The following is a 26,100-nucleotide window of genomic DNA, read 5'->3' as shown; positions in this document are numbered from 1 at the left end:
TACATTATTCATCCTAACTGAACAAATTCAGCAAAACAAATCATGACGTCAAAGCTGAGAAGGCTATGCAATAACAACACGAGCAGCAATTTACGGGAAATAAACATGGTAAGGGCTAAGGTTTGCATACAACAAACAAATTAAATAATTGTATACCTAATTTTAAACTTCGATTATATTGTTAACAACACTTACAATGTAGGTGTTCAAGTATAAACAATGCATCACGTTTTAGAACCATACATTAGGGCATGTTATCTGTTTATCTATTCTCATGCAGAACCAACATCTGGAATCAAGGCTTCTTAACATCCTCCCGCTTTCGATTGAACTGCTGGCAGAAAACTACATGTCCACGAATACCAACCAAACAAGTTATACAACACCTGGTTTTGCAGTGAAAGCTTCCTCAAATATTATTCACTATGAATGAACTATTCCAATCGTATATACATGTCTAAAACAACATACCTACATTACCTTCACCTTCTGAAAAGGGCAACATTGGATCCGTGGACAGCAAAAACTTCTCCAAAAACTCCCAACAATCGAAGAAAACGAAGATTCAAGTTGCCTTATCGACAAAAAACGATGTAACCACATGCATTTGTACAAATGTTTAAACGCTCGCTAAGACTCACATTACTGAGTTATCCGCTTTTTGAAACTTCCTCTTGTAGTCTCTATTCGTTGATGCTAGATAGTAAATTCATGTGCATTTTATTATCGTCCCAGCTGTGACTTCTCCCCCTATTCTGACAGAAAAAAAACAGGAGAAAGGTTCCTGGGGCTTGGAGTTCGATCACCTATTTGCTTTATTGGGTTTCCATCGGTGAAGATAAATATTCAAACTACAATCTCACAAACGCAATGGCGTCTCTAAAAGGTTCACTTTACATTGCGCATGCCTCTTTCATCTACATCCTTTCCGTTATTCGGGCTGATGCAGGGGAAAAACGAGTTACCTCGAATGGTTCAGTTCTGAAAATAAGTTGCCGACAAGGGAGAAACATGTCATCATTCTTTATTCTTTACACTGTCGCAGTGTTGCTTCTAATATTGTTTTGGAGAGGATGGTGACATGCATCAGCTACTCATTGTGTCATATCAAAACTGCAACACATTATGAATGTATAGATGTGTAATAACTCAAAAATAACACATTCGTTAACTTTTATCTATGTTCCCGAATAGCTAAAAATTCATAATGAATTAACACACACACACACACATATTACCCTGCTTCCCCTTCACCATGAATTGGGGTTATAAAAAGTCTACAATCTGGAACAAGGTTATATATATTTCTATTTCTTTCACTTTTCACCTTTAAGATGTAACTGCAATTTAATCTGTCAGTCATATTTGCCATGTCCAATGCAACCAGCATACATAAAACAAGGTAGAAAAATGGTCGCTATGATGACAATTATGAACATGTTTATTAACAAAGTCATGAATCCACAGTGCAGAACCTGTGACATTGAGTCAATACTGTGGGAAAGAGGGGTCTATCTTCTGTGCCCAGGCCATCAGCCCTCCACAGATGTCTTTAACAGTGACAAAGTCCACTTCAGAGCCTGACATCTTCTCCAAGACCTGAACTGCCTTCTGGGAGTCATTACCCAGCTTACAGATCACATATACTGCAGTATGGAAACACAAACAGATCAAATTGATGAGTAGCTTCAATTTCCTGGCAATTTCCTGACTAGGTGAGTTGAATATATAAAATGGGCAAGAAAAATTCCTTGTTTAATGCTCAGCTAGAAGCAGAGTTATGGGATGATATTCTAATTCACTATTGGATGTGTTATGGACATGATATGACTTGTAAACTCAGGTCCCTTCTTTCACTCTTGAAACCTGAATCGATTTGAAACTTTCAAGGGTGTCAGATGTTCAACTAAAGGTCTGCGTTTACTGTTTATACTGTCGTTCCCAGAATTACCAATTAAAATAGCTCATTAATAACTAAATATACACAGGCTTGCTGGAAATACACTGCAGAAAAAAAGACCATGATGACTATTCAATAAAAAGAGGCCAGCTGTTCACGATGACAGTATATTTTTGTCTTAGAAAAATAATTACCTAGCAACTCCACCTCCCATCATTGGCTGTCCAAAATACTCTCACAGGACAAGGCTACACAGACTTAATTAGCACTCAAATTACCCCTCTTTTGTTCAGTGAATATGAGCTGCTCCATACACCAAGCTAGCTACTGAACCGCCAGTGTGTGTTGTGACCTGTGTAGCTAGATGAAGACCTATTGTCAGTCATATTACCTGGGACCTGGGATTCATTCAACATCTCCTCTTTCACTCTGCCAATTCTCTCCTTCAGCACTCGGATATGTTCACTTTTTCTGTTCTCTAAACTGGATAGAGGAATGTCTAGCAATGACTTAAGGAAATTAAACATTGTACCATTGAATTGAGTACAATTACTTAACGCAGCTCAGAACACTTATGAAAGCACAGGGATGACTGACGTCATTAATAGCAGTATTTATATCCTCCTCACTAACTCCATATCTTGCAAATGGTAACTATATAGCTAGTGGAGTACAATGACAGGAGGGCATTCAGCCAGCAAAAGGATACTGAGGGAGGTGGGTAGGTGACATATATCTACCTCCACTAGAGGGCGAACATCCAGCAGGAGATGAGCAGCTGTGTTGTCCACTATAGATTTATACTCCTGGCAATAGAAAGGAGAAATTACAATGGTTGTCAGTGGTCACCTACAACACTCACTTTGTTAGACAGTATAGTGTTTAAAAGGTCTGTCACATCTGTATTAAAGTTGCTGTTATTTTGTGAGATGACACAAAGATGGCACAAAGACTGGTTGAGTTGCTTTGGCCTATCACCATATGCATGGCACAACTGGCAGGGTGGAGTAAGTTTAACTTTGTCACATTATTTCAATTATAGGAAATAAAACTGTTTCTGACTCCATGCATTAAATCATCTATTTTAGGCCTAATCAATCATGATCTTCATCTTAATGGCTCAATTCTTCTGAAAACTGTAATTTAGCAGAAACCCAAACAACTCCTAAACCACCACCATTTCATTACAAATACATGATTATTTTCCGTAGGAAACGTACATTCGAGTTTTAGTAATTTCCCATTTAGGGTTGGGTCAGCTTTTAGATTTAATCTGGGTTTATGAATGCACACGAATCACAGACAATCAAGTGTAATCATAATTATAAAACAGAAAGTAATCAACTATACTCTACCTGCACTGTTACCCTCTGGTCTTTGGAGAGAAGGTTTAGTCTTCGACACTGAAAGAAAACCCAGAAAATATTAGGTAAATATTCAAAGCAAACATTGAAACTAAAATTGTCCCATAATTGATGGAAAACATTTTTTTAGTTGAGCTAAGTACAGAAAACTCCTTTTGACATACAGTGCATATCTCTGCTATTTATCTAAATGATGGATAATTAACACATTTTCCTGGCACAACATTCCATGTGCTACGTGTAGTTCTAAGCCATCAAAGGTGTAGTGATGACACTCACTCTGGTCATTTTAGATTGGGACATACCACCCCCTCTTACTTTAAAATGGTAACTTAACCCTTTGAACTGTATTAAATTGCAACTCAATATGCAAGATGTTTGCCCACTTGGCCCTCTTCTCAGTGACCCCTGACCTTATCTGTGGCAGCAGACCCACAGAACTTCTCATAATCTACAAGGTGTGTGACAGTGGGGTTCTCTCCACACACAGCACAGCTGGCCTGCTTGGACCGCAGCCTGATGGACCGGAACTTGGCATCTTGGGCGTCAAACATCAACAGCTGTTGGCCACAGGAAGCTGTCACACTCGGTCAAGGAAAAGGCTCCTGTCTGGCTTGACAAACACCACAATGTTCTTTGTATATTCAGAAACAGACCTCAAAGGTCCTGAAATTTCACAGACTTTCCTCTCTTTTAGACAAGTGTTGTCAGATGGGCATGGTCATGAAGAAAAACACCCCTTCCTTCCCGTGCTACACTGACTCATTCAGACCTTCATTCATCTAGTCAGCACTATGACTAAGCAGAAAGTGTTGTTTCATTGTGCAGTAGCTAAGCAGTGGGGCAGTGGAGTGACTCAGGGAGCTTTCACTGGGAAGGATACAGCCCTGTCCTGAGGCTATCTTCAGGACCTCCAATGCTTGGAAGCATCCCATGATCCCTGGCACTGAGAAAAAAAAGAGTGAAACAACAATCAATTCCTCTCTCTACCTAACAGTGAAGACACAAATTAGAAGAGGACTCACCTACTCCTAAGATCCCTCCGTCAGAGCAGTTGGTCACCATCTCTGAGGGTGGAGGCTTTGGGTACAGGCACCTGTAGCAGGGGCCTCCACGGTAGTTATACACTGTCAACTATAGACACAGACAAGAGGGGTTACTATGCACAAAGGAAAACCAATAAACATATTCCATTTACTAGTCAGTCATTTGTCAGACATTGATGTAAATCCAGTTAGCATGTGGGGACTTAATTATAGAGACTAAAATGTAACTAGATCCTTACCTGGCCCTCCATTCTCAGGGCACTGGCAGATACTAGGGGCTTGCCACTGAGGACACAGGCATCATTCACCAGATACCGGGTGGGAACGTTGTCCGAACAGTCAGCCACAATGTCGTACATGAGGTGGATAATGTCAAGGAGTAAAAGTGCAGTGATTTTCTTCCCTCAAAAAGTCAGTGTTATGGTAAATGTTTGACTCTGGATTTGATGACATGGAAATCTTGTATGACAAACAGTAAAACCTCTTCTTTACCCCCCGGAAGATAATAGAAGGCACAAGGCTGAGAGGGAGGATACTGTTGGATGAGCTGTAAAGCATTTTCTGGAGACAGCTGGAGGTGGTAGGGAATGCATTCTACTGTGGAGTTCAACCTGTACACACAGAAAAAGGACAGACAAGGCCATTCACATTCAACCCCTCATACTCATTTTGGAGAGCAAATACTCCACAAAATATAGGCTCGCTAATTCTCTTTTCCTCTGAATGCCAAAACCTTAAAAACACCCTCCAGTGATTTGTTTTGCTTTTCCTGTTGAAAAAAAAGATTTCCCACGTATGAATACCCCCACTTCTGCCATGTCATGAGACATCTGGATTACCTATTGAGATGTGCCTTTTAAGTAGATCAGGTGTTAAATGAAGTGAAAAGGAGACGGGAGTAGGACTTCAACATTCAATTGCAATGCCATTAATGTACACTAACAAATAAGAGTGGTGACTATACCTATACAGTTATCTGAAAGCAAGCTATTGCTGTTTGAGTAAATGGCACCACCAAGTGGCTATAGCTATGCTGTGGAAGTTCATCACAGTACTGCAGCATCATTGAGTGAAAGACCACAATAAGTGCTTTCGAAAATAAATCAACAGAGAAAGATAGTTGAGTATTCGTGGGCAGTCAAAACAACAGTGTAATACAACCTGTGACAATGTAGTGAGATGGCAGTGAATGCACCAACTTATGGTAGGCCTACATGCTAGTGACTGACATGATTACAGTCCATGTATCAGCCTGTGCAGGCCCCAGTAGCCTCCTGTACCTTCTGACAGCATGGGCAGCAGACTGGGCCTTGGCCTGTCCCTGGCTGTCTTCTCCATGGAGCACCTGTCTGTGCAGGTTACTCAGTTCCACCTCGTCATAGTCCAGAAGACCCACACGCCCTGGGGTTATAGAGGGATGGACATGTTATAACAGTGTACACACACATAAGTATTGCATATCCCTAAAGGTTCACAGGTATATTACATGTAGTAGGCCTACCTAATACTTTGTGAAGTTATGCCATCCTTAAATGCTTTATTGATGTGTACAGATTCAAGGTACTTGTTCATCTACTTTGATGTACAGCATATGAATCATTGACCGTTACTGAGGGTAGAACTTACTGAAATTCTCTTTCCCCACATTTTTACCTACCGATTCCTGCTGCAGCTAGATACTGTGCCAGGGGACACCCTAGTCCTCCACACCCCACAACCAGCACTGATGTCTGGGAGAGGTTTAGCTGGCCTGCAGAGATCAAATGATGGTTTCAATAGTGTTTTTCAAGTGTGTTTACGTCAATCAGAGATTGGGTGAAAGCTGCCATTACTACCTTGTACACCAAACTCTGGCAGTATAAGCTGTCTGCTGTAGCGCATGATGTCTTCATTGGACAGGGCTGCCTTGAGTTTCAGAGGTGGAAGTGTTGTCACTTTCTCCTGCAGCTGTAGATCTATCAAACTGTTCTGATTTCAGTGGAGAAAGGGTGGTGGTTCAGAATACGTTAAAGTTGTTGTTATTATTTTAGACAATAACCAAATATAACACGTCAAGGGACATAAAGTCAGGTTTGTAGGCTAGTTAGCCTCACGAATCTATCCATCCAAATTTCCTCTTGTTGACTCAAACTAAGGTCTTCCTCACTGCTCAAACCAAAGCATCGTTGCTCAAACTCTGATTCATATAGCAACATTATAACGTGCGCTGCTGCTAAACAGCCACTGCAAGCACGAGGCTACAGCTACCTCCTGATATTCAATGTAAAAGCTAAAGAGTGTCATAGGCCTACCTTTTCTAATGCCAGTTTATTCTTCAACGCAACTATCTCTTTTTCTTTCTCTATAAGCCGTGCCTTCAAGCAGGAAACCTCTTCCGCCATTGTTACAATACGATAGAAAACACGTGCGACAGGAAACTGTCACAACGTTGCTGACTGTTACAGTTTCAGTGATGTTTGTGGTGATTTGTAGCACTCGGTACTTCCTGGTCTACAGAAGAGGCTCAAGTGTAATGAGACCACGTGCCAGTTGGAGGTGCGTTCCAGCGCCAGGTTGAATCTAGCGGGTTGATCGAGGCACTACACGCGCTGCTGTCACTGCGCAGTTTCGTTCCCACAGTTTGATTACTTTACTAGTATATCTATGAGCCAAGTCATTTAAAAATGGGAAATGTACGTTTTGAAATCACTTTGAAAGGCTATACTTAAATTTGTACTGACATTATTTGACCTAAAATGCAGACAGATTTAGAGATGCAAGCTTTGTTCAAATTTTATAATCAGTAAAATCATAAATTGAATTGAAGCCTTCATAAAAAAATCTAACATTAAACCAAAGGGAAAATTTTACAAACCAATCATTCATAAATAGACAATCTGCTCTCTCTGGCGCCTTGGGATAAATAAATAAATAAAAACAGTGACGCACTGTAGATTACACAGCTGAGAGCCTCGGAATGTTCATGAGAGAAACCGCAGGGTTTATGCATTTGTTTTATGTAGTAGGAATTTGTGCAACATTTGTCGATAATATCAATGGAGAGAAGGCACACTTCCCATGTACACAAGAGAAGGTAGGCTATAAAAACACGACATTATATTGTTCAATGATTATGTGAGCATGTTCTTGTTGCTTTTATTTTTTTTAAGTTACCTGTTTTCATTTTCTAGATTACCGTTTTCTATTGCATGTGTGATTGTTATAGCCTAAATTAATACAAAATGTTATTTTTCTATTGTAACAAGATAGCTGGGCTGTCTGGGCAAAATTCCCAAAGGGAAAAATGCAATGAATAGATGGGCAATGAGATAAACACACAGGCAGTATAGAATATTTTCCACATATTGACATTTCATATTTATAATTAATAATATTGAAAACCATTTATTTCAAAGTGGGTTTGTAGCCTAGCTACGTAAAATAGTATAATCCATGCATAGTAACAATAAAGCCAGTCTGTTTTTACAACTTTTTACAACTCTGATCTCAAATGGTATTTTATTAGCTGTTTACTTGCAACACAAAAAAGGGTCCCTACATGTTTTTTTGGCTGTCCCCATAGGATAACCCTTTTTGGTTCCAGGTAGAGGCCTTTTGGGTTCCATGTAGAACCCTCTGTGGCAGGTTTCGTCATGGAACCCAAAAGGGTTCTACCTGGAACCAAAAAGGTCATTCAAAGGGTTCTCCTATGGAGACAGCCGAATAACCATTTTAGGTTCTAGATAGCACCTTATTTTCTAAGAGTGTAGATGTTGTGTAATTCCTTTGTGATGCAAGGCGCTTGGCCATGCAGGTCGCATGTTGTTCATCCTCTCTTCTCTTCATCTCGTTGCTATGGCAGCACAGTCATCATCATTGATCCACCAATTGCAGATCTTGATATTTATAAATCTTAAGTCGAACCCCTTTTACCACAGGAGGCTGCTGAGGGAAGGATGGCTCATAATAATGTTTGGAATGGAGCGAATGGAATAGCATTGGACACATAGAATCCATTCCCCTGCAGCCATTACCATGAGCCCGTCTTCCCCAATTAAGGTGTCACCAACCTCATGTGTGACCCATGGTGTGAGCCCATTCACTGCAGCATACATCTAGGAAAGAGATATTCTAATACAAGATCCCCACACTATTGGTTTTAAGTCTCTGTGATCATAACCAGTTTACTACTCTATTGCATTGGTTAATAGCCCATGTGTTACTGTGTTATTAGCCCACTGTGTTATTACCTTCTGTAAAGGACAGCAGGTAGCCTAGCGGTTAAGAGGTTGGGGCAGTAACCGAAAAGTTGCTTGTTCGAATCCCTGAGCTGACTTGGTGAAAAATATGTTGATGTGCCCTTGAGCAAGGCACTTAACCCTAATTGCTCCTGTAAGTTGTTCTGGATAATAGTGTCTGCTAAATGTAAATGTAAATGTAATGGAGGCTGCTGAATGGAGAGAGAAGAAAGACCATGCTCTGATCATATTGATGTTGACCTTTCAGGTCAAGTCCCAGAGAATACACACGAGAATCATAGTCATCTCCTCAGCCAGATCACCACATGCCAACTCTACCCTGAAACAACAGAGAGCTGCTGATCTTCAGAGCACAGTGTAAGCTACAGGGGAAGGGTGCTGTTATTCTCTCATAAAACATATTTTTTATCACTGTGCTGGCACTCAGTCCCGGTTACCAGGACAACAGATGATCACTGCACAAGAGGCAGGTGAACTTTGAGACCAAACGAAAACGACCTGGGTCAGTGGAATACGATCAATACCCTATTTAATGTCCATGTGTGTCTTTCCAAAATGATATTATAGCTGAGTTTGTTATAGACAGATTCAGGACCGGTTTGTTTTCTCCCTTATTATCTCCTATATTTACATTGAAGTCATTTACAGTAGTGAGTGTATACCTTCTCTTTCATACTGGTCCCCCGTGGGAATCACACTCATAACCCTGGCTGTGCAAGCGCCATGCTCTATCAACAGCTGGTGAGGAAACCCACAGGCTGATCCTCATTGATATCAGAGAAGCAGCCATAATTCTGATTCTCTTGTCTTATCTTGTCCTTCTCGTCTCTTCTGCCTAGATTGGCCACAAGCCCAGCTCCCTCAGCTCCAGTGACATCACCGGAGTCTTTTCACACACAGACTTGAACCAGATGTGGCAGAGGGACCTCAGGCCTCTGCTAGTGTCATGGTAGGTAGCCTGGCAGTGCATCAGGTCTGTGTCCCGTTGGCATGAACAATCGGCTGTGTGTGGTCTACTTATAACATCATAGAGACGATTAGACGAGTCAATCAATGTAGGAGAGGGGTTTTAGTCAGTTCTTCTCAGTCAGTTACCAGGATGACGTCTGATAAGTGTTTCCCAATGTTTTTGTCTATTTAACTGTGCAATGTTTGTCTCCCAATAGCACATCAAGAGCACTCTGGGTTCTCTGAGGGCAGGCTGGGATGTTAAGGAGGACACGTTTGAGTCACACACCCCTTACGGACCCATGACCTTCAACAACATCATCGCTACCCTCAACCCCTCCGCCAAGCGTCGTCTGGTGCTGGCGTGCCACTATGACTCCAAGTACTACCCTCTCCAGTGTCATGGGTGTGAGTTCCTGGGTGCCACGGACTCATCTGTGCCCTGTGCCATGATGCTGGAGCTTGTACAGGCTCTGGACCGCGAGCTAAAGATTCTAAAGGTGGTGAAAGGATGAGAATTTTCTCATATGTCCACTTTAGTCTGTAGAATAATTTATATAATGTAGAATAGTTTTCTGAGCAATATTAAATCAGAAAATCAGTTTGTAAAACCCACTCAAAGTTTTTACACAGCTGTAGCCAAGATCAACAAATAATTGCAGGATGTTGAGAAAAGTAAAGAGATGGAATTCACTTGGCAGTCACAGTCACAGAGACCCCTCACATTGCTGTCTCTGCTGCCCTTCTCCATGGGTCAGCTGACCTCAGTCTGAGGGGATGGGTCCTGAGTGACAGAGACTGCCATATGGCCTGGCCAGGGGACATGTTTATCTGACTGTGCAGATAGTGCCAAATGCCACCATGAATACTGATTTCTTCATATAGCAGTGTTTTGTTTAAACCGATAGGTGGCAGCAAAGTTAAACGTTCACACCAGTAGTTCCCAAAGTAGTGTGTGTAGTACATATTTTTCACTCCCCTTCTTTTGTCTCCGTCTCACTCTCTCTCTCACTCTCTCTCTCTCTCTCACTCTCTCTCAGGAATCCAATCCCAACCTGTCTCTCCAGCTATTGTTCTTTGATGGTGAGTAAGCTCTGTTCCAGTGGACCGCTACAGACTCCCTGCACGGCTCCAGTCAGCTCAGGAGATGGAGAACACAGCACACCCACCTGGAGCCACACTCACCAACCAAATGCATTGTATGTCAGGCATTACAGGCACATATTTAAACACCCAAGCACAAATTCAGCCAATTCAGCACTTATCAGGACCTAAGATTCACCTGGTTGCAGTGCAGAAGGGATGGGCTATCTTAAAATCTATCTTAAGACTCATATGTTTGATTTATAAACATATCTTACAGCCTTGACAAGCAACCATTAAGGAGGTGTGAGTAGTGGGATATATTTGGACCTTCGTCATGTCATCTACAATAACAATATCTCAAATAAATGTAAGATGTGTTATTCTGTATCCGATCTGTATCCAAGCTATGGAGATATAGTACTACTGTTGTTTAAACAAATAGAGCACCGTTCCTGTCACCTCCTTTCACCTTTTCTGTCAGGGAAGAGAGATAAAGGAGACTATCTCTGAGAGGCTCATAGTCCTGCAGTGAGGTATGTGTGTGTTTTAGAAAGGAGCCATGCATTGGGCATGGTGCTAATGTAACACACGGAAGAACACATGATGTCATCCTTAACCTCAAAGCTTCCAGGCAGTGGACTTTTAGGGAATTATCTCCAGGCTGTGGAGAGTTACGTTCCCATGAGGCCTGGCTGGTGGACCCTCTCACACACTGACCTAAGGGGATCCTATTTCTTCCTCTCCTCTTCTTCTTCCCTTCTTTCTCCCTCTCCTCCATGACCTGTTTGTGCTCTTAGACCTGATTGGAGGCCCTAGCCCTCGCTTTGGCAACCAGTTCCCCAACACTGCCTGGTGGCTCACCAGAATGCAGAACATTGGTGAGAGCTCACAGACTATGATCTCTGTCATTCTATCAGCCTCTGTCTGTCTGTCTGTCTGTCTGTCTGTCTGTCTGTCTGTCTGTCTGTCTGTCTGTCTGTCTGTCTGTCTGTCTGTCTGTCTGTCTGTCTGTCTGTCTGTCTGTCTGTCTGTCTGTCTGTCTGTCTGTCTGTCTGTCTGCCTGCCTGCCTGCCTGCCTGCCTGCCTGTCTGTCTGTCTGTCTGTCTGTCTGTCTGTCTGTCTGTCTGTCTGTCTGTCTGTCTGTCTGTCTGTCTGTCTGTCTGTCTGTCTGTCTGTCTGTCTGTCTGTCTGTCTGTCTGTCTGTCTGTGTTGAATGTTCCCTCTCTTTTCAGAGCATCGTTTGCACCACATTGGCCAGCTGAAGGACCTTCCAAATGACTACTGCTGGCCTGGTATGCCTGTGGGTCCGGTGCAGGATGACCAAATGCCATTCCTCCTAAGAGGTAAACTAACACAGAACACACTGGGTCTGACACCGACTTGGATGTGTTCTTTTTATAAATTTGGGTATAAATAACTGGAGAACATTGTATTGTGGTTGGGAAGACTAAATGATGATTAGGGGAATAGGAACAGCTGGGAGCAGGAACGAACGATAGAGAGAAGAGAGCGAGAGAGTCAGAGGGATAGAAGGAGGGAAAGAACCAAATAAGACCAGCAGAGGGAAAGCTCAGACAATAAATGAACATTGTATTGTGGTTTCATCTCAGGTGTGCACCTTTATCTCATCCCCACCCCCTTCCCCTCTGTGTGGAATACATTTGATGACAACGAGGAGAACCTGGACCGCTCCACCATCGAGAACCTCAACAAGATCCTGCAGGTGTTTGTGCTGGAGTACCTCAGTATAAATCCCTAATCCCTGAATCCCCAAAGCGCCCCCTAAATGTTAGGGCTTGTCTGGTTCTAGTGGGACCACAGCTCTCTCTCTACACACATCACATATGACAGGGTTTAGGATGTCTCTTGTTTTGGAAACATGAAGCTGTGTAAAGATAAACATTCTTGATGTTGTTAAGTAATGTCTACATTTGGAAAAACATTTGCAATCCTCCTAAAATTCCAAAGCGATGAAAATACCAAGCCCAGTGAAGTGGTATCCTGTGGAAAGCAGGGCAGATATCATAAGATCCCTATCCACTGCGCTCTCCTCGCTCTCACACCCTCCTTTCAGCTCCCTGTCTTCACAGCCAGGGCCAACACACACACAAAGCCCTATCGATGCTCTGTCCCTAGCCTCCAGACTACCACACAGGATATTCTGTGTGTCTGCTTCCACAGTGCTCTCTTTATGTCCCCACATCCCCTTCTCTTTCTGAGGAGCTATGCCTATGCCCCACTAGCCAAGAGGAAGAATAGACAGACATGCCATGCAGATAGATTAACAAGATAAACATTGGGGCTTCCAAGTGGCTCAGCGGTCTAAGGCACTACATCTCAGCACTAGAGGTGTCACTACAGACCCTGGGTCGATCCCGGGCTGTATCACAACCGGCCGTGATCGGTAGTCCCATAGGGCGGCACACAATTGGCCCAGCGTCGTCTGGGTTAGGGGAGGGTTTGAATTGGGTAGGCCGTCATTGTAGAATAAGAATTTGTTCTTATCTGATTGCCTGGTTAAATATACAGTTGAAGTCGGAAGTTTACATACACCTTAGCCAACTACATTTAAACTCAGTTTTTCACAATTACTGACATTTAATCCTAGTAAAAATTCCCTGTCTTAAGTCAGTTAGGTTCACCGCTTTATTTAAAAAATGTGAAAAGTCAGAATAATAGTAGAGAGAATTATTTATTTCATAATTTGATTTCTTTCATCACATTCCCAGTGGGTCAGAAGTTTACTTACACTCAATTAGTATTTGGTAGCATTGCCTTTAAATTGTTTAACTTGGGTAAAACGTTTCGGATCGCCTTCGACAAGCTTCCCACAATAAGTTGGGTGAATTTTTGCCCATTCCTCCTGACAGAGTTGGTGTAACTGAGTCAGGTTTGTAGGCCTCCTTGCTCACATGCTTTTTCAGTTCTTCCCACATATTTTCTATAATATTGAGGTCAGGGCTTTGTGATGGCCACTCCAATACCTTGACTTTGTTGTCAAGCCATTTTGCCACAACTTTGGAAGTATGCTTGGGGTCAATGTCCATTTGGAAGACCCATTTGCGACCAAGCTTCAACTTCCTGACTGATGTCCTTGAAATGTTGCTTCAATATATCCACATAATTTTCCTGCCTCATGATGCCATCTATTTTGTGAAGCGCACCAGTCCCTCCTGCAGCAAAGCACCCCCACAACATGATTCTGCCACCCCGGTGCTTCATGGTTGGGATGGTGTTCTTTGGCTTGCAAGCCTCCAACTTTTTCCTCCAAACATAACGATGGTCATTATGGCCAAACAGTTCTATTTTTGTTTCATCAGACCAGAGGACATTTCACAGTCAACTTTGTGTATGTTACTGTAACTTCTGACCCACTTGAATTGTGATACAGTTAGTTGTAAGTGAAATAATCTGTCTGTAAACAATTGGAAAAATGACTTGTGTCATGCAGATGATGCAGATGAAGTAGATGTCCTAACCAACTTGTCAAAACTATAGTTTGTTAACAAGAAATTTGTGGAGTGGTTGAAAACGAGTTTTAATGACTCCAATCTAAGTGTATGTGTCATGTTTTGTCATTTATTATCTTGTCTTGTCCCTGTGCTTCCCATTCTATTCGTTTCCCTCTGCTGGTCTTATTAGGTTCTTTCCCTCTTTCTATCCCTCTCTCTCCCCCTCCCTCTCTCACTCTCTCGCTCTCTCTTCTCTCTATCGTTCCGTTCCTGCTCCCAGCTGTTCCTATTCCCCTAATCAATCATTTAGTCTTCCCACACCTGTTCCCGATCCTTTCCCCTGATTAGAGTCCCTATTTCTTCCTTTGTGTTCCGTTCCTGTCCTGTCGGTTCCTTGTCTAGAATTCACCGTGCTGTGTTTGTGTATCGCCCTGTCGTGTCGTGTTTTCCTCAGATGCTGCGTGGTGAGCAGGTGTCTGAGTCTGTCTGGTTCAAGTGCCTTCCCGAGGCAACCTGCTGTTCACCTGCTGTTCAAGATCGAGTCTCCAGTTTGTCCTCGTCATTTCGAGTGAAAGTTGTGTTTTTTGTTTGTATTTACTTTACTGGATTAAAGACTCTGTTTTCGCCAAGTCGCTTTTGGGTCCTCTTTCACCTGCATGACAGAAGGAACCGACCAAGGAATGGACCCAGCGACTTCAGACGCTCGTTACACTGCCGTCGAGATCCAAGGAGCCATGCTCGGCAGACACGAGCAGGAATTGTCTGCTGCTCGCCATGCCGTGGAGAACCTGGCCGCTCAGGTTTCCGACCTCTCTGGACAGTTCCAGAGTCTACGTCTCGTGCCACCTGTTACTTCCTGGCCTGCCGAGCCTCCAGAACCTAGGGTTAATAACCCACCTTGCTACTCCGGGCAGCCCACTGAGTGCCGCTCCTTTCTCACGCAGTGTGAGATTGTGTTCTCTCTCCAACCCAACACATACTCTAGAGAGAGAGCTCGGGTTGCTTACGTCATTTCACTCCTTACTGGCCGGGCTCGAGAATGGGGCACAGCTATCTGGGAGGCAAGGGCTGATTGCTCTAACAAGTTCCAGAACTTTAAAGAGGAGATGATTCGGGTTTTTGACCGTTCAGTTTTTGGTAGGGAGGCTTCTAGGGCCCTGGCTTCCTTATGCCAAGGTGAACGGTCCATAACGGATTATTCTATTGAGTTTCGCACTCTTGCTGCCTCTAGTGAGTGGAACGAGCCGGCGCTGCTCGCTCGTTTTCTGGAGGGACTCCACGCAGTGGTTAAGGATGAGATTCTCTCCCGGGAGGTTCCTTCAGATGTGGACTCTTTGATTGCTCTCGCCATCCGCATAGAACGACGGGTAGATCTTCGTCACCGGGCTCGTGGAAGAGAGCTCGCATCAACGGTGTTTCCCTGCTCCGCATCGCAACCATCTCCTCCTCTGGCTCAGAGTCTGAGCCCATGCAGCTGGGAGGGATTCGCATCTCGACTAAGGAGAGGGAACGGAGGATCACCAACCGCCTGTGCCTCTATTGCGGAGTTGCTGGACATTTTGTTAATTCATGTCCAGTAAAGCCAGAGCTCATCTGTAAGCGGAGGGCTACAGGTGAGCGCAACTACTCAAGTCTCTCCATCAAAATCCTGTACTACTTTGTCGGTCCATCTACGCTGGACCGGTTCGGGTGCTACATGTAGTGCCTTGATAGACTCTGGGGCTGAGGGTTGTTTCATGGACGAAGCATGGGTTCGGAAACATGACATTCCTTTCAGAGAGTTAGAGAAGCCTACGCCCATGTTCGCCTTAGATGGTAGTCATCTTCCCAGTATCAGATTTGAGACACTACCTTTAACCCTCACAGTATCTGGTAACCACAGTGAGACTATTTCTTTTTTGATTTTTCGTTCACCGTTTACACCTGTTGTTTTGGGTCATCCCTGGCTAGTATGTCACAATCCTTCTATTAATTGGTCTAGTAATTCTATCCTATCCTGGAACGTTTCTTGTCATGTGAAGTGTTTAATGTCTGCCATCCCTCCCGTTTCTTCTGTCCCTACTTCTCAGGAGGAACCTGGCGATTTGACAGGAGTGCCGGAGGAATATCATGATCTGCGCACGGTCTTCAGTCGGTCCCGAGCCAACTCCCTTCCTCCTCACCGGTCGTATGATTGTAGTATTGATCTCCTTCCGGGGACCACTCCTCCTCGGGGTAGACTATACTCTCTGTCGGCTCCCGAACGTAAGGCTCTCGAGGATTATTTGTCTGTGTCTCTTGACGCCGGTACCATAGTGCCTTCTTCCTCTCCGGCCGGGCGGGGTTCTTTTTGTTAAGAAGAAGGACGGTACTCTGCGCCCTGCGTGGATTATCGAGGGCTGAATGACATAACGGTTAAGAATCGTTATCCGCTTCCCCTTATGTCATCAGCCTTCGAGATTCTGCAGGGAGCCAGGTGCTTTACTAAGTTGGACCTTCGTAACGCTTACCATCTCGTGCGCATCAGAGAGGGGGACGAGTGGAAAACGGCGTTTAACACTCCGTTAGGGCATTTTGAGTACCGGGTTCTGCCGTTTGGTCTCGCCAATGCGCCAGCTGTTTTTCAGGCATTAGTTAATGATGTTCTGAGAGACATGCTGAACATCTTTGTTTTTGTCTATCTTGACGATATCCTGATTTTTTCTCCGTCACTCGAGATTCATGTTCAGCACGTTCGACGTGTTCTACAGCGCCTTTTAGAGAATTGTCTCTACGTAAAGTCTGAGAAGTGCTCTTTTCATGTCTCCTCCGTTACTTTTCTCGGTTCCGTTATTTCCGCTGAAGGCATTCAGATGGATTCCGCTAAGGTCCAAGCTGTCAGTGATTGGCCCGTTCCAAGGTCACGTGTCGAGTTGCAGCGCTTTTTAGGTTTCGCTAATTTCTATCGGCGTTTCATTCGTAATTTCGGTCAAGTTGCTGCCCCTCTCACAGCTCTTACTTCTGTCAAGACGTGTTTTAAGTGGTCCGGTTCCGCCCAGGGAGCTTTTGATCTTCTAAAAGAACGTTTTACGTCCGCTCCTATCCTCGTTACTCCTGACGTCACTAGACAATTCATTGTCGAGGTTGACGCTTCAGAGGTAGGCGTGGGAGCCATTCTATCCCAGCGCTTCCAGTCTGACGATAAGGTTCATCCTTGCGCTTATTTTTCTCATCGCCTGTCGCCATCTGAGCGCAACTATGATGTGGGTAACCGTGAACTGCTCGCCATCCGCTTAGCCCTAGGCGAATGGCGACAGTGGTTGGAGGGGGCGACCGTTCCTTTTGTCGTTTGGACAGACCATAAGAACCTTGAGTACATCCGTTCTGCCAAACGACTTAATGCCCGTCAAGCTCGTTGGGCGTTGTTTTTCGCTCGTTTCGAGTTTGTGATTTCTTACCGTCCGGGTAGCAAGAACACCAAGCCTGATGCCTTATCCCGTCTGTTTAGTTCTTCTGTGGCTTCTACTGATCCCGAGGGGATTCTTCCTTATGGGCGTGTTGTCGGGTTAACAGTCTGGGGAATTGAAAGACAGGTTAAGCAAGCACTCACGCACACTGCGTCGCCGCGCGCTTGTCCTAGTAACCTCCTTTTCGTTCCTGTTTCCACTCGTCTGGCTGTTCTTCAGTGGGCTCACTCTGCCAAGTTAGCTGGTCATCCCGGTGTTCGAGGCACTCTTGCGTCTATTCGCCAGCGCTTTTGGTGGCCGACTCAGGAGCGTGACACGCGCCGTTTCGTGGCTGCTTGTTCGGACTGCGCGCAGACTAAGTCGGGTAACTCTCCTCCTGCCGGTCGTCTCAGACCGCTCCCCATTCCTTCTCGACCATGGTCTCACATCGCCCTAGACTTCATTACCGGTCTGCCTTTGTCTGCGGGGAAGACTGTGATTCTTACGGTTGTCGATAGGTTCTCTAAGGCGGCACATTTCATTCCCCTCGCTAAACTTCCTTCCGCTAAGGAGACGGCACAAATCATTATCGAGAATGTATTCAGAATTCATGGCCTCCCGTTAGACGCCGTTTCAGACAGAGGCCCGCAATTCACGTCACAGTTTTGGAGGGAGTTCTGTCGTTTGATTGGTGCGTCCGTCAGTCTCTCTTCCGGGTTTCATCCCCAGTCTAACGGTCAAGCAGAGGGCCAATCAGACGATTGGTCGCATACTACGCAGCCTTTCTTTCAGAAACCCTGCGTCTTGGGCAGAACAGCTCCCCTGGGCAGAATACGCTCACAATTCGCTTCCTTCGTCTGCTACCGGGTTATCTCCGTTTCAGAGTAGTCTGGGTTACCAGCCTCCTCTGTTCTCATCCCAGCTTGCCGAGTCCAGCGTTCCCTCCGCTCAAGCGTTTGTCCAACGTTGTGAGCGCACCTGGAGGAGGGTGAGGTCTGCACTTTGCCGTTACAGGGCACAGACTGTGAGAGCCGCCAATAAACGCAGGATTAAGAGTCCAAGGTATTGTTGCGGCCAGAGAGTGTGGCTTTCCACTCGCAACCTTCCTCTTACGACAGCTTCTCGTAAGTTGACTCCGCGGTTCATTGGTCCGTTCCGTGTCTCCCAGGTCGTCAATCCTGTCGCTGTGCGACTGCTTCTTCCGCGACATCTTCGTCGCGTCCATCCTGTCTTCCATGTCTCCTGTGTCAAGCCCTTTCTTCGCACCCCCGTTCGTCTTCCCTCCCCCTCCCGTCCTTGTCGAGAGCGCACCTATTTACAAGGTACATAAGATCATGGACATGCGTTCTCGGGGACGGGGTCACCAATACTTAGTGGATTGGGAGGGTTACGGTCCTGAGGAGAGGAGTTGGGTTCCGTCTCGGGACGTGCTGGACCGTTCACTCATTGATGATTTCCTCCGTTGCCGCCAGGATTCCTCCTCGAGTGCGCCAGGAGGCGCTCGGTGAGTGGGGGGTACTGTCATGTTTTGTCATTTATTATCTTGTCTTGTCCCTGTGCTTCCCATTCTATTCGTTTCCCTCTGCTGGTCTTATTAGGTTCTTTCCCTCTTTCTATCCCTCTCTCTCCCCCTCCCTCTCTCACTCTCTCGCTCTCTCTTCTCTCTATCGTTCCGTTCCTGCTCCCAGCTGTTCCTATTCCCCTAATCAATCATTTAGTCTTCCCACACCTGTTCCCGATCCTTTCCCTGATTAGAGTCCCTATTTCTTCCTTTGTGTTCCGTTCCTGTCCTGTCGGTTCCTTGTCTAGAATTCACCGTGCTGTGTTTGTGTATCGCCCTGTCGTGTCGTGTTTTCCTCAGATGCTGCGTGGTGAGCAGGTGTCTGAGTCTGTCTGGTTCAAGTGCCTTCCCGAGGCAACCTGCTGTTCACCTGCTGTTCAAGATCGAGTCTCCAGTTTGTCCTCGTCATTTCGAGTGAAAGTTGTGTTTTTTGTTTGTATTTACTTTACTGGATTAAAGACTCTGTTTTCGCCAAGTCGCTTTTGGGTCCTCTTTCACCTGCATGACAGTATGTAAACTTCCGACTTCAACTGTAAATTTTTAAAGTAGTGGAGTATGACTTGCTATTGTGTTATTTCTGTTGTTTATTCTGGTACATTACTGCCTGCCTTCTATCTGATAATACACAGTAACAGAGAGGCCTATTCCCTTGCTTTCCAGAGGGATGGAGATCATTTCAATATTAATTGGAGGAGGGTTTGGAAGAGCTGTGGCATGGTGCGTTAACGTACAGAGCCTGACGTCATTCCCAGAAGCTTTGTAATTCTATACGATCACACAAAGATCTGCTGTGGCCTTGCTATTTGTGTCTGAATGTACATGACCTTACACTGTCCAGTTCATATTAGCATAGAACAACTTTGAGAGGTCAGGAGATAATATGTATATTTGTATTGTTAATATGTCATCTTTATGTTCTCCTTATATCTTGCAAGGTCACATAGAAATATAAGGTGAAAAGCCTGCTGTTTTTATGACAATGTTAGCTACGTTTTGATGTTCTACATCTGCATTGCTTGCTGTTTGGGATTTCAGGTTAGGTCTCTGTATCTGCTGACGTAAAAAGGGCTTTATAAATATATTTGTTTGAATGATTGATTGATGCTGGTCTTGGAATAATACACGCTGCAAAAAATGTACATCCTTTATTTGAGTCTGAAATAAATGTTGATCCAAAAAAAAGAACGCCTCTCCTCACGCACTGTTTACCTTTGAAGATCTTGTTTTTTACTTTGGTAGTTGTTGCCGGTATTTTTGACGTCAAAAGTGAAAGAAAAGCAGTTGACACTGTTTGTGTAACAGCAGGTTAGAACTGTGAACATAGGTGGCCTGTGCTTTGCGGGAATAAGCACAACTTCTTATTGAAATCCTGTTCAACAACAGGAAGAGATGACAACTCTGCTATTCTCCTCAGCTCAGCCCACCGCTCAGATTAGCCTTGTGCTCTGTTTGAGTCAGGTGTTCCCTATATCCCACCCCTCACCTTTCCTCTTCCCCATTCTTTATCGCTCTCCTCATCCCATCTCCCCCATCTCCCCCCTCCTTACCCCAATCTCCCCCTCAACCAGATGTCCCCTCCCTTCACCCCCATTTTCCCCTCTTCAACCCCATCTCCACCACACACCCTTCCTCATCCCATCTCCCCGTCTTCACCCCCACCACACCCCATCTTCCGCCTCCTCGCCCCTGTCATACACGTCAATCCAGTGCATCCCAAACATGCTCAATGGGTGACATGTCTGGTTAGTATGGGGCATTTGCACCTTCCAGGAATTGTGTACAGATCCTTGCAACATGGGGCAGTGCATTATCATGCTGAAACATGAGGTGATGGGGGTGAATGAATGGCACGACAATGGGCCTCAGGATCTCGTCATGGTATCTCTGTGCATTCAAATTGCCATCTCTAAAATGCAACTGTGTTCGTTGTCCGTAGCTTATGCCTGCCATACCATTACCCCAGTGCTATCATGGGGAACTCTGTTCACAACGATGGAACATTTTTGGGATCTTTTATTTCAGGTCATGAGACTTGGGACCAACACTTTACGTGTATAGTTTTGTTCAGTGTAGTTAGCTACCCGGACCATCTGCATTCACCCTTTTTACACTAACTATTTTGACTCATCACATACACTGCTGCAACTGTTTCTTATCTATCCTGTAGCCTTGTTACTTTACCGCTATCTATATGTACATATCTTCTTCAATTACCTCATATTACAGAACTCTCTCTCCTTGGCCTCCCTGGGTGATCGTGCCTGTGTTTTCTCACACACTAATTGTTCCCATCATGTCTCAGCAAGTTATACGCCACAATGCCTTTGTTTAACCTGTGTGTGTGATGTGCACAAATTGAACTGGCATACAGTGATGTGAGTGATGATGACTTCCTTGATTCGCATACTCATCACAGCCCAATTTAGCCTTGTTATTTTGAACAATACCTACTGAATTATACAGTTGTTGAAGAGTTGAAGCTGTGTTTGTGGTGGGGTTAGGCACCGGGAACTATACGCACTTCAGGATAATCTTTCTGGTCGCCATTTTGTCATATTTTCTTTGTATTTGCCCCTCCCAAATCCTTGTTAGCGCACTGATCAAACAGGAAACTCCCTGACAGGTAAGTCTACAAGTCTTCTGTAACCGTAAAAGCCTTGGTTTCATGCATGTTAACATCAGAAGCCACCTCCCTAAGTTTGTTTTACTCACTGCTTTAGCACACTCTGCCAACCCTGAAGTCCTTGCAGTGTCTGAATCCTGGCTTAGGTATCCCACAAAAAATTCTGAGTTTTCCATCCCCCATTACAACATTTTTCGTCAAGATAGAACTGCCAAAGGGGGAGGAGTTAGTCTGAAAAGTTCTGTCATACTTTCCAGGTCTATGCCCAAACATTTCGAGCTTCTAATTTTAAAAATGAATCTCTCCAGAAATAAGTCTCTCACTGTCGCCGCCTGTTATAGACCCCCTCAGCTCCCAGCTGTGCACTGGACACTATATGTGAATTGATTGCCCCCAATCTATCTTCAGAGCTTGTTCTGTTAGGTGACCTAAACTGAGATATGTTTAACACCCCAGCAGTCCTACAATCTAAACTAGATGCCCCCAATCTCACACAAATGATCAATGAACCCACCAGGTACAACCCTAAATCTGTAAACATGGGCACCCTCATAGATATTATCCTGACCAACTTGCCCTCCAAATACATCAATAAGGATTTCAGCGATCACTGCCTCATTGCCTGCATCCGCTATGGTTCCGCGGTCAAACGACCACCCCTCATCACTGTCAAACGCTCCCTAAAATACTTCTGCGAGCAGGCCTTTCTAATCGACCTGGCCCGGGTATCCTGGAAGGATATTGACCTCATCCCGTCAGTCGAGGATGCCTGGTTGTTTTTAAAAGTATTTTCCTCACCATCTTAAATAAGCATGCCCCTTTCAAAAAATGTAGAACTAAGAACAGATATAGCCCTTGGTTCACTCCAGACCTGATTACCCTCGACCAGCACAAAAACATCCTGTGGCGGACTGCACTAGCATTGAATAGTCCCCACGATACGCAACTTTTCAAGGAAGTCAGGAACCAATACACGCAGTCAATTAGAAAAACAAAGGCTAGCTTTTTCAAACAGAAATTTGCATCCTGTAGCTCTAACTCCAAAATGTTTTGGGACACTGTAAAGTCCATGGAGAATAAGAGCACCTCCTCCCAGCTGCCCACTGCACTGAGGCTAGGAAACACTGTCACCACCAATAAATCCACGATAATCAAGAATTTCAATAAGCATTTCTCTACGGCTGGTTATGCTTTCCTCCTGGCAACCCAACTCCGCATCCCCTGCAGCTACTTGCCCTGCAGCTACTTGCCCAAGCCTCCACAGCTTCTCCTTCACCCAAATCCAGATAGCAGATGTTCTGACAGAGCTGCAAAACCTGGACCCGTAAAAATCAGCTGGGCGAGACAATCTGGACCCTCTCTTTCTAAAATTATCCACCACCATTGTTGCATCCCCTATTACCAGTCTGTTCAACCTCTCTTCGTATCATCCAATATTCCTTAAGATTGGAAAGCTGCCGCAGTCATCCCGTTCTTCAAAGGGGGTGACACTCTAGACCCAAACTGTTACAGACCTATATCCACCCTGCCCTTCCTTTCTAAAGTCTTCAAAAGGCAAGTTAATAAACAGATCACTGACCATTTCGAATCCCACCGTACCTTCTCCGCTGTGCAATCCGGTTTCCGAGCTGGTCACGGGTGAACCACGGCCTCGCTCAAGGTACTAAACAATATCATAACCGCCAACGATAAAAAACAGCACTGTGGAGCCGTCTTCATTGACCTGGCCAAGGCTTTCAACTCTGTCAATCACCACATTCTTATTGGTTTCTCAAAAGATTGCCTCGCCTGGTTCACCAACTACTTCTCTGATAGAGTTCAGTGTGTCAAATCGGTGGGCCTGTTGTCCGGACCTCTGTCAGTCTCTATGGGGGTACCACAGGGTTGAATTCTCAGGCCGATTCTTTTCTCTGTATATATCAACGATGTCGCTCTTGCTGCGGGTGATTCCTTGATCCACCTCTACGCAGACGACACCATTATGTATACATTATGTATACATGTAGTCCATCTGTAAATAGCCTACCCAATCTACCTAACTCATCCCCATATTGTTTTATTTACTTTTCTGCTCTTTTGCACACCAGTATCTCTACTTGCACGTCATCATCTACTCATTTATCACGCCAGTGTTAATCTGCTAAATTGTAATTATTCACTCCTATGGCCTATTTATTGCCTACCTCCTCATGCCTTTTGCACACACTGTATATGGACTTTCTTTTTTTTCTACTGTGTCATTGACTTGTTTATTGTTTATTCCATGTGTAACTCTGTGTTGTTGTCTGTGTCACACTGCTATGCTTTATCTTGGCCAGGTCGCAGTTGTAAATGAGAACTTGGTCTCAACTGGCCTACCTGGTTAAAGAAAAATAAAAACATTTAAAAATGTAGTCACAGTCAAACTGGTCAAAACACCGGACTAGATCTGCATAACCGCTCAAATTCCTCCAAAATCCTGGCATTCTGTATCTCCTAGTGATAGACTGGAAGCATTTCATGGTACGTTGTGCAGGTGATTGATCAGAATAGTGTGTCTAAATCTATTTGATCCAGCCTTTTGTTCTTTCCCTCTAACTGGAGGGAAGAGCATTGACACGCACCATGCCACTCTAGGCCCTGTCATTATAGCCTAGCCTTCTTAATTTACATGAATTATTCCTGTTGTTGAAGAGTTGAAGCTCTATTTGCGGTGGGTGGTGGGGTTACCCACATTAAAAAATACTACAGTTTACTCTAGAACACTATAGTACTTACTATAGAATTCTGTAGTAAACTATAGTATACTGTAGAATACTATACTCCACATTGTAGTATCCCTGATCACGTGTGGTACTTACTATATCATTTTGTAGTATACTGTAGAATATTATACTACTGTGGTATCCCTCAATTGTGTAGTACTTACTACAGAATTTTGAGGTACACTGTAAAATACTTTAGTAAATACAACAGTATTATCTGGAAAAAAAACATGAGTAACTGCTCCAGTAATGTCCAAAATAGTATAGTCCACAAAAACACTACAGTGTTTTTACTATTGTAATGCTACAGTATTTAATTTGCATATATTCCACCCATTCCCATCCCCCATATCCCAATTTGCGCCACCCATGAATGGCAAACCTACATGCCAAGTGTACAGCATGTACTGTATTATGCTCAATACAAGTTATGTAAAAGAGCAGAAGCACTGAATTATCTGTACAGAATCCAGCCTCACCCAAGCGCCACAGTAAATACTACAATCCGCAATAACAAACCATTAACTACATTGTTTAGTTTATCCTCTTATCCAGAGCAGTGTCTTGGTCAGGGCACATCTCCAGATGTTTCACCTATTCAGCTTGGCGATTTGGTTACTGGCCCAACACTTAACCACTAGGCTACCTGCCGCCCTAATACTACGGTTTTCTTTCACTACAGTATTTAACTATAGTTAACTTAAGTCTGCAAAAACAGCACAGTGAATACTACAGCAAAGTCTGCAAAAACATATAATACTATAGTATTTATATCATAGTACACTATAGTATTTGTTCATGTGGGTAACCCGAGGGAAGTGGATTGGCCCCGTCGTTCAGTTTAAGGGGCATAAAGAGCAGCATGTTCAAACAGGGAGGAGGAGAGAAAGCAGAAGTAATAGTAGAGTAGTACTGATTGTGGTTTCCAGTATTTTATTGCCTAGCAGCAGAGTTATATGTGCTCAGGTGTAATTGAAGCTGAACTGTAATTGTCTGATGATTAAAGTGTAGCTTCTACCTTCCAGCTGTGCTGAGAAGAAGGTTAGTAGGGGACTCTCCCTAGCAAGGTGTGTTTTGGAGAGAGGGAGGTGGTTGAGGCAAATATATTGGGTTTGTTTAGGAAACCATCTGTTGCTTAGGCCCTATTGCCTCTCTGCCATTGGCTACTGTACTATTGCCTCTCTGCCATTGGCTACTGTACTATTGCCTCTCTGCCATTGGCTACTGTACTATTGCCTCTCTGCCATTGGCTACTGTACTATTGCTACCTGTGGGAACAAAGACATATACAACAGACACTCCCCTCATCCTGCTGTTGACTGGAAACACTGTAATACCACCCCAGAATGAATGAATCACTGTATGGTACAACATTTTCACAATATGGCAAATAGAGTGAAATAAAGTTTGGGCTATTCCATTCATAAACACATCAAATACAGTCAATAAATACACTATATCATTCGGTTGTCTTTGTAAACAGTCACACAAAGCATAGTTTAACCTTATGTTGTCAGCCCTGTGTCTTTTCCCTGAACCCAAACTACAATTATGCTACCTTCTAGCGTTGGACTTATTTCCTAATTAAATGAATGTCATTGTATATAATGGGATAATCAATTGTCTCCTTTCTGGTGGGATCAATGTCCATCCTTTGAGCGTGTGTCAGTGAGGGTTGTGGGACAGGCACGGTAGCCCACTCATTGTGTGGTCGCCTGGTCGCTTGTACAGTCC

General features: G+C 44.2%; 2 protein-coding genes and 1 pseudogene across 6 annotated transcripts in view; 1 reads left to right on the top strand and 2 right to left on the bottom strand.

Moving 5' to 3' along the window:
* Positions 1 to 879, bottom strand: part of LOC124001463 (serine/threonine-protein kinase D3-like) — a 77,944-nt gene extending 77,065 nt beyond the window's left edge. Inside the window, exon 1 of one of the 4 annotated variants that reach the window (XM_046308219.1) lies at positions 472 to 879. The gene's annotated coding sequence lies outside the window, so the exon portion shown is untranslated. The remainder of the gene's footprint in view (positions 1 to 471) is intronic. The other 3 variants (XM_046308221.1, XM_046308220.1, XM_046308222.1) reach the window with 3 other exon arrangements.
* A 129-nt stretch (positions 880 to 1,008) lies between these two features.
* Positions 1,009 to 6,799, bottom strand: LOC124001464 (adenylyltransferase and sulfurtransferase MOCS3-like). 2 transcript variants are annotated; one of them, XM_046308223.1, is made up of 13 exons: positions 6,602 to 6,799; positions 6,146 to 6,278; positions 5,968 to 6,060; positions 5,591 to 5,711; positions 4,847 to 4,921; positions 4,550 to 4,667; positions 4,290 to 4,398; positions 4,148 to 4,210; positions 3,678 to 3,841; positions 3,256 to 3,303; positions 2,610 to 2,706; positions 2,292 to 2,399; positions 1,009 to 1,646 (listed from the first exon to the last, which is right to left on the bottom strand). In XM_046308223.1, the coding sequence occupies exons 1-13, from the start codon at positions 6,689 to 6,691 to the stop codon at positions 1,489 to 1,491; spliced, it is 1,377 nt and encodes a 458-aa protein (XP_046164179.1). In that variant the 5' UTR covers positions 6,692 to 6,799; the 3' UTR covers positions 1,009 to 1,488. The 2 variants fall into 2 exon arrangements, with proteins under 2 accessions (XP_046164179.1, XP_046164180.1); XM_046308224.1 differs by having other exon boundaries at positions 6,146 to 6,273; positions 6,602 to 6,732.
* Positions 6,800 to 7,249: 450 nt separating this feature from the next.
* On the top strand, positions 7,250 to 13,012 carry LOC124002229 (annotated as a pseudogene).
* The last annotated feature ends 13,088 nt before the right edge of the window (positions 13,013 to 26,100 follow it).

The sequence above is a fragment of the Oncorhynchus gorbuscha genome, linkage group LG17, assembly GCF_021184085.1.
Source record: "Oncorhynchus gorbuscha isolate QuinsamMale2020 ecotype Even-year linkage group LG17, OgorEven_v1.0, whole genome shotgun sequence".
Classification (NCBI taxonomy): domain Eukaryota; kingdom Metazoa; phylum Chordata; class Actinopteri; order Salmoniformes; family Salmonidae; genus Oncorhynchus; species Oncorhynchus gorbuscha.
The sequence above is the reverse complement of the archived record's forward strand: the minus strand, read 5'-3'. Positions and strand labels throughout refer to the sequence as shown.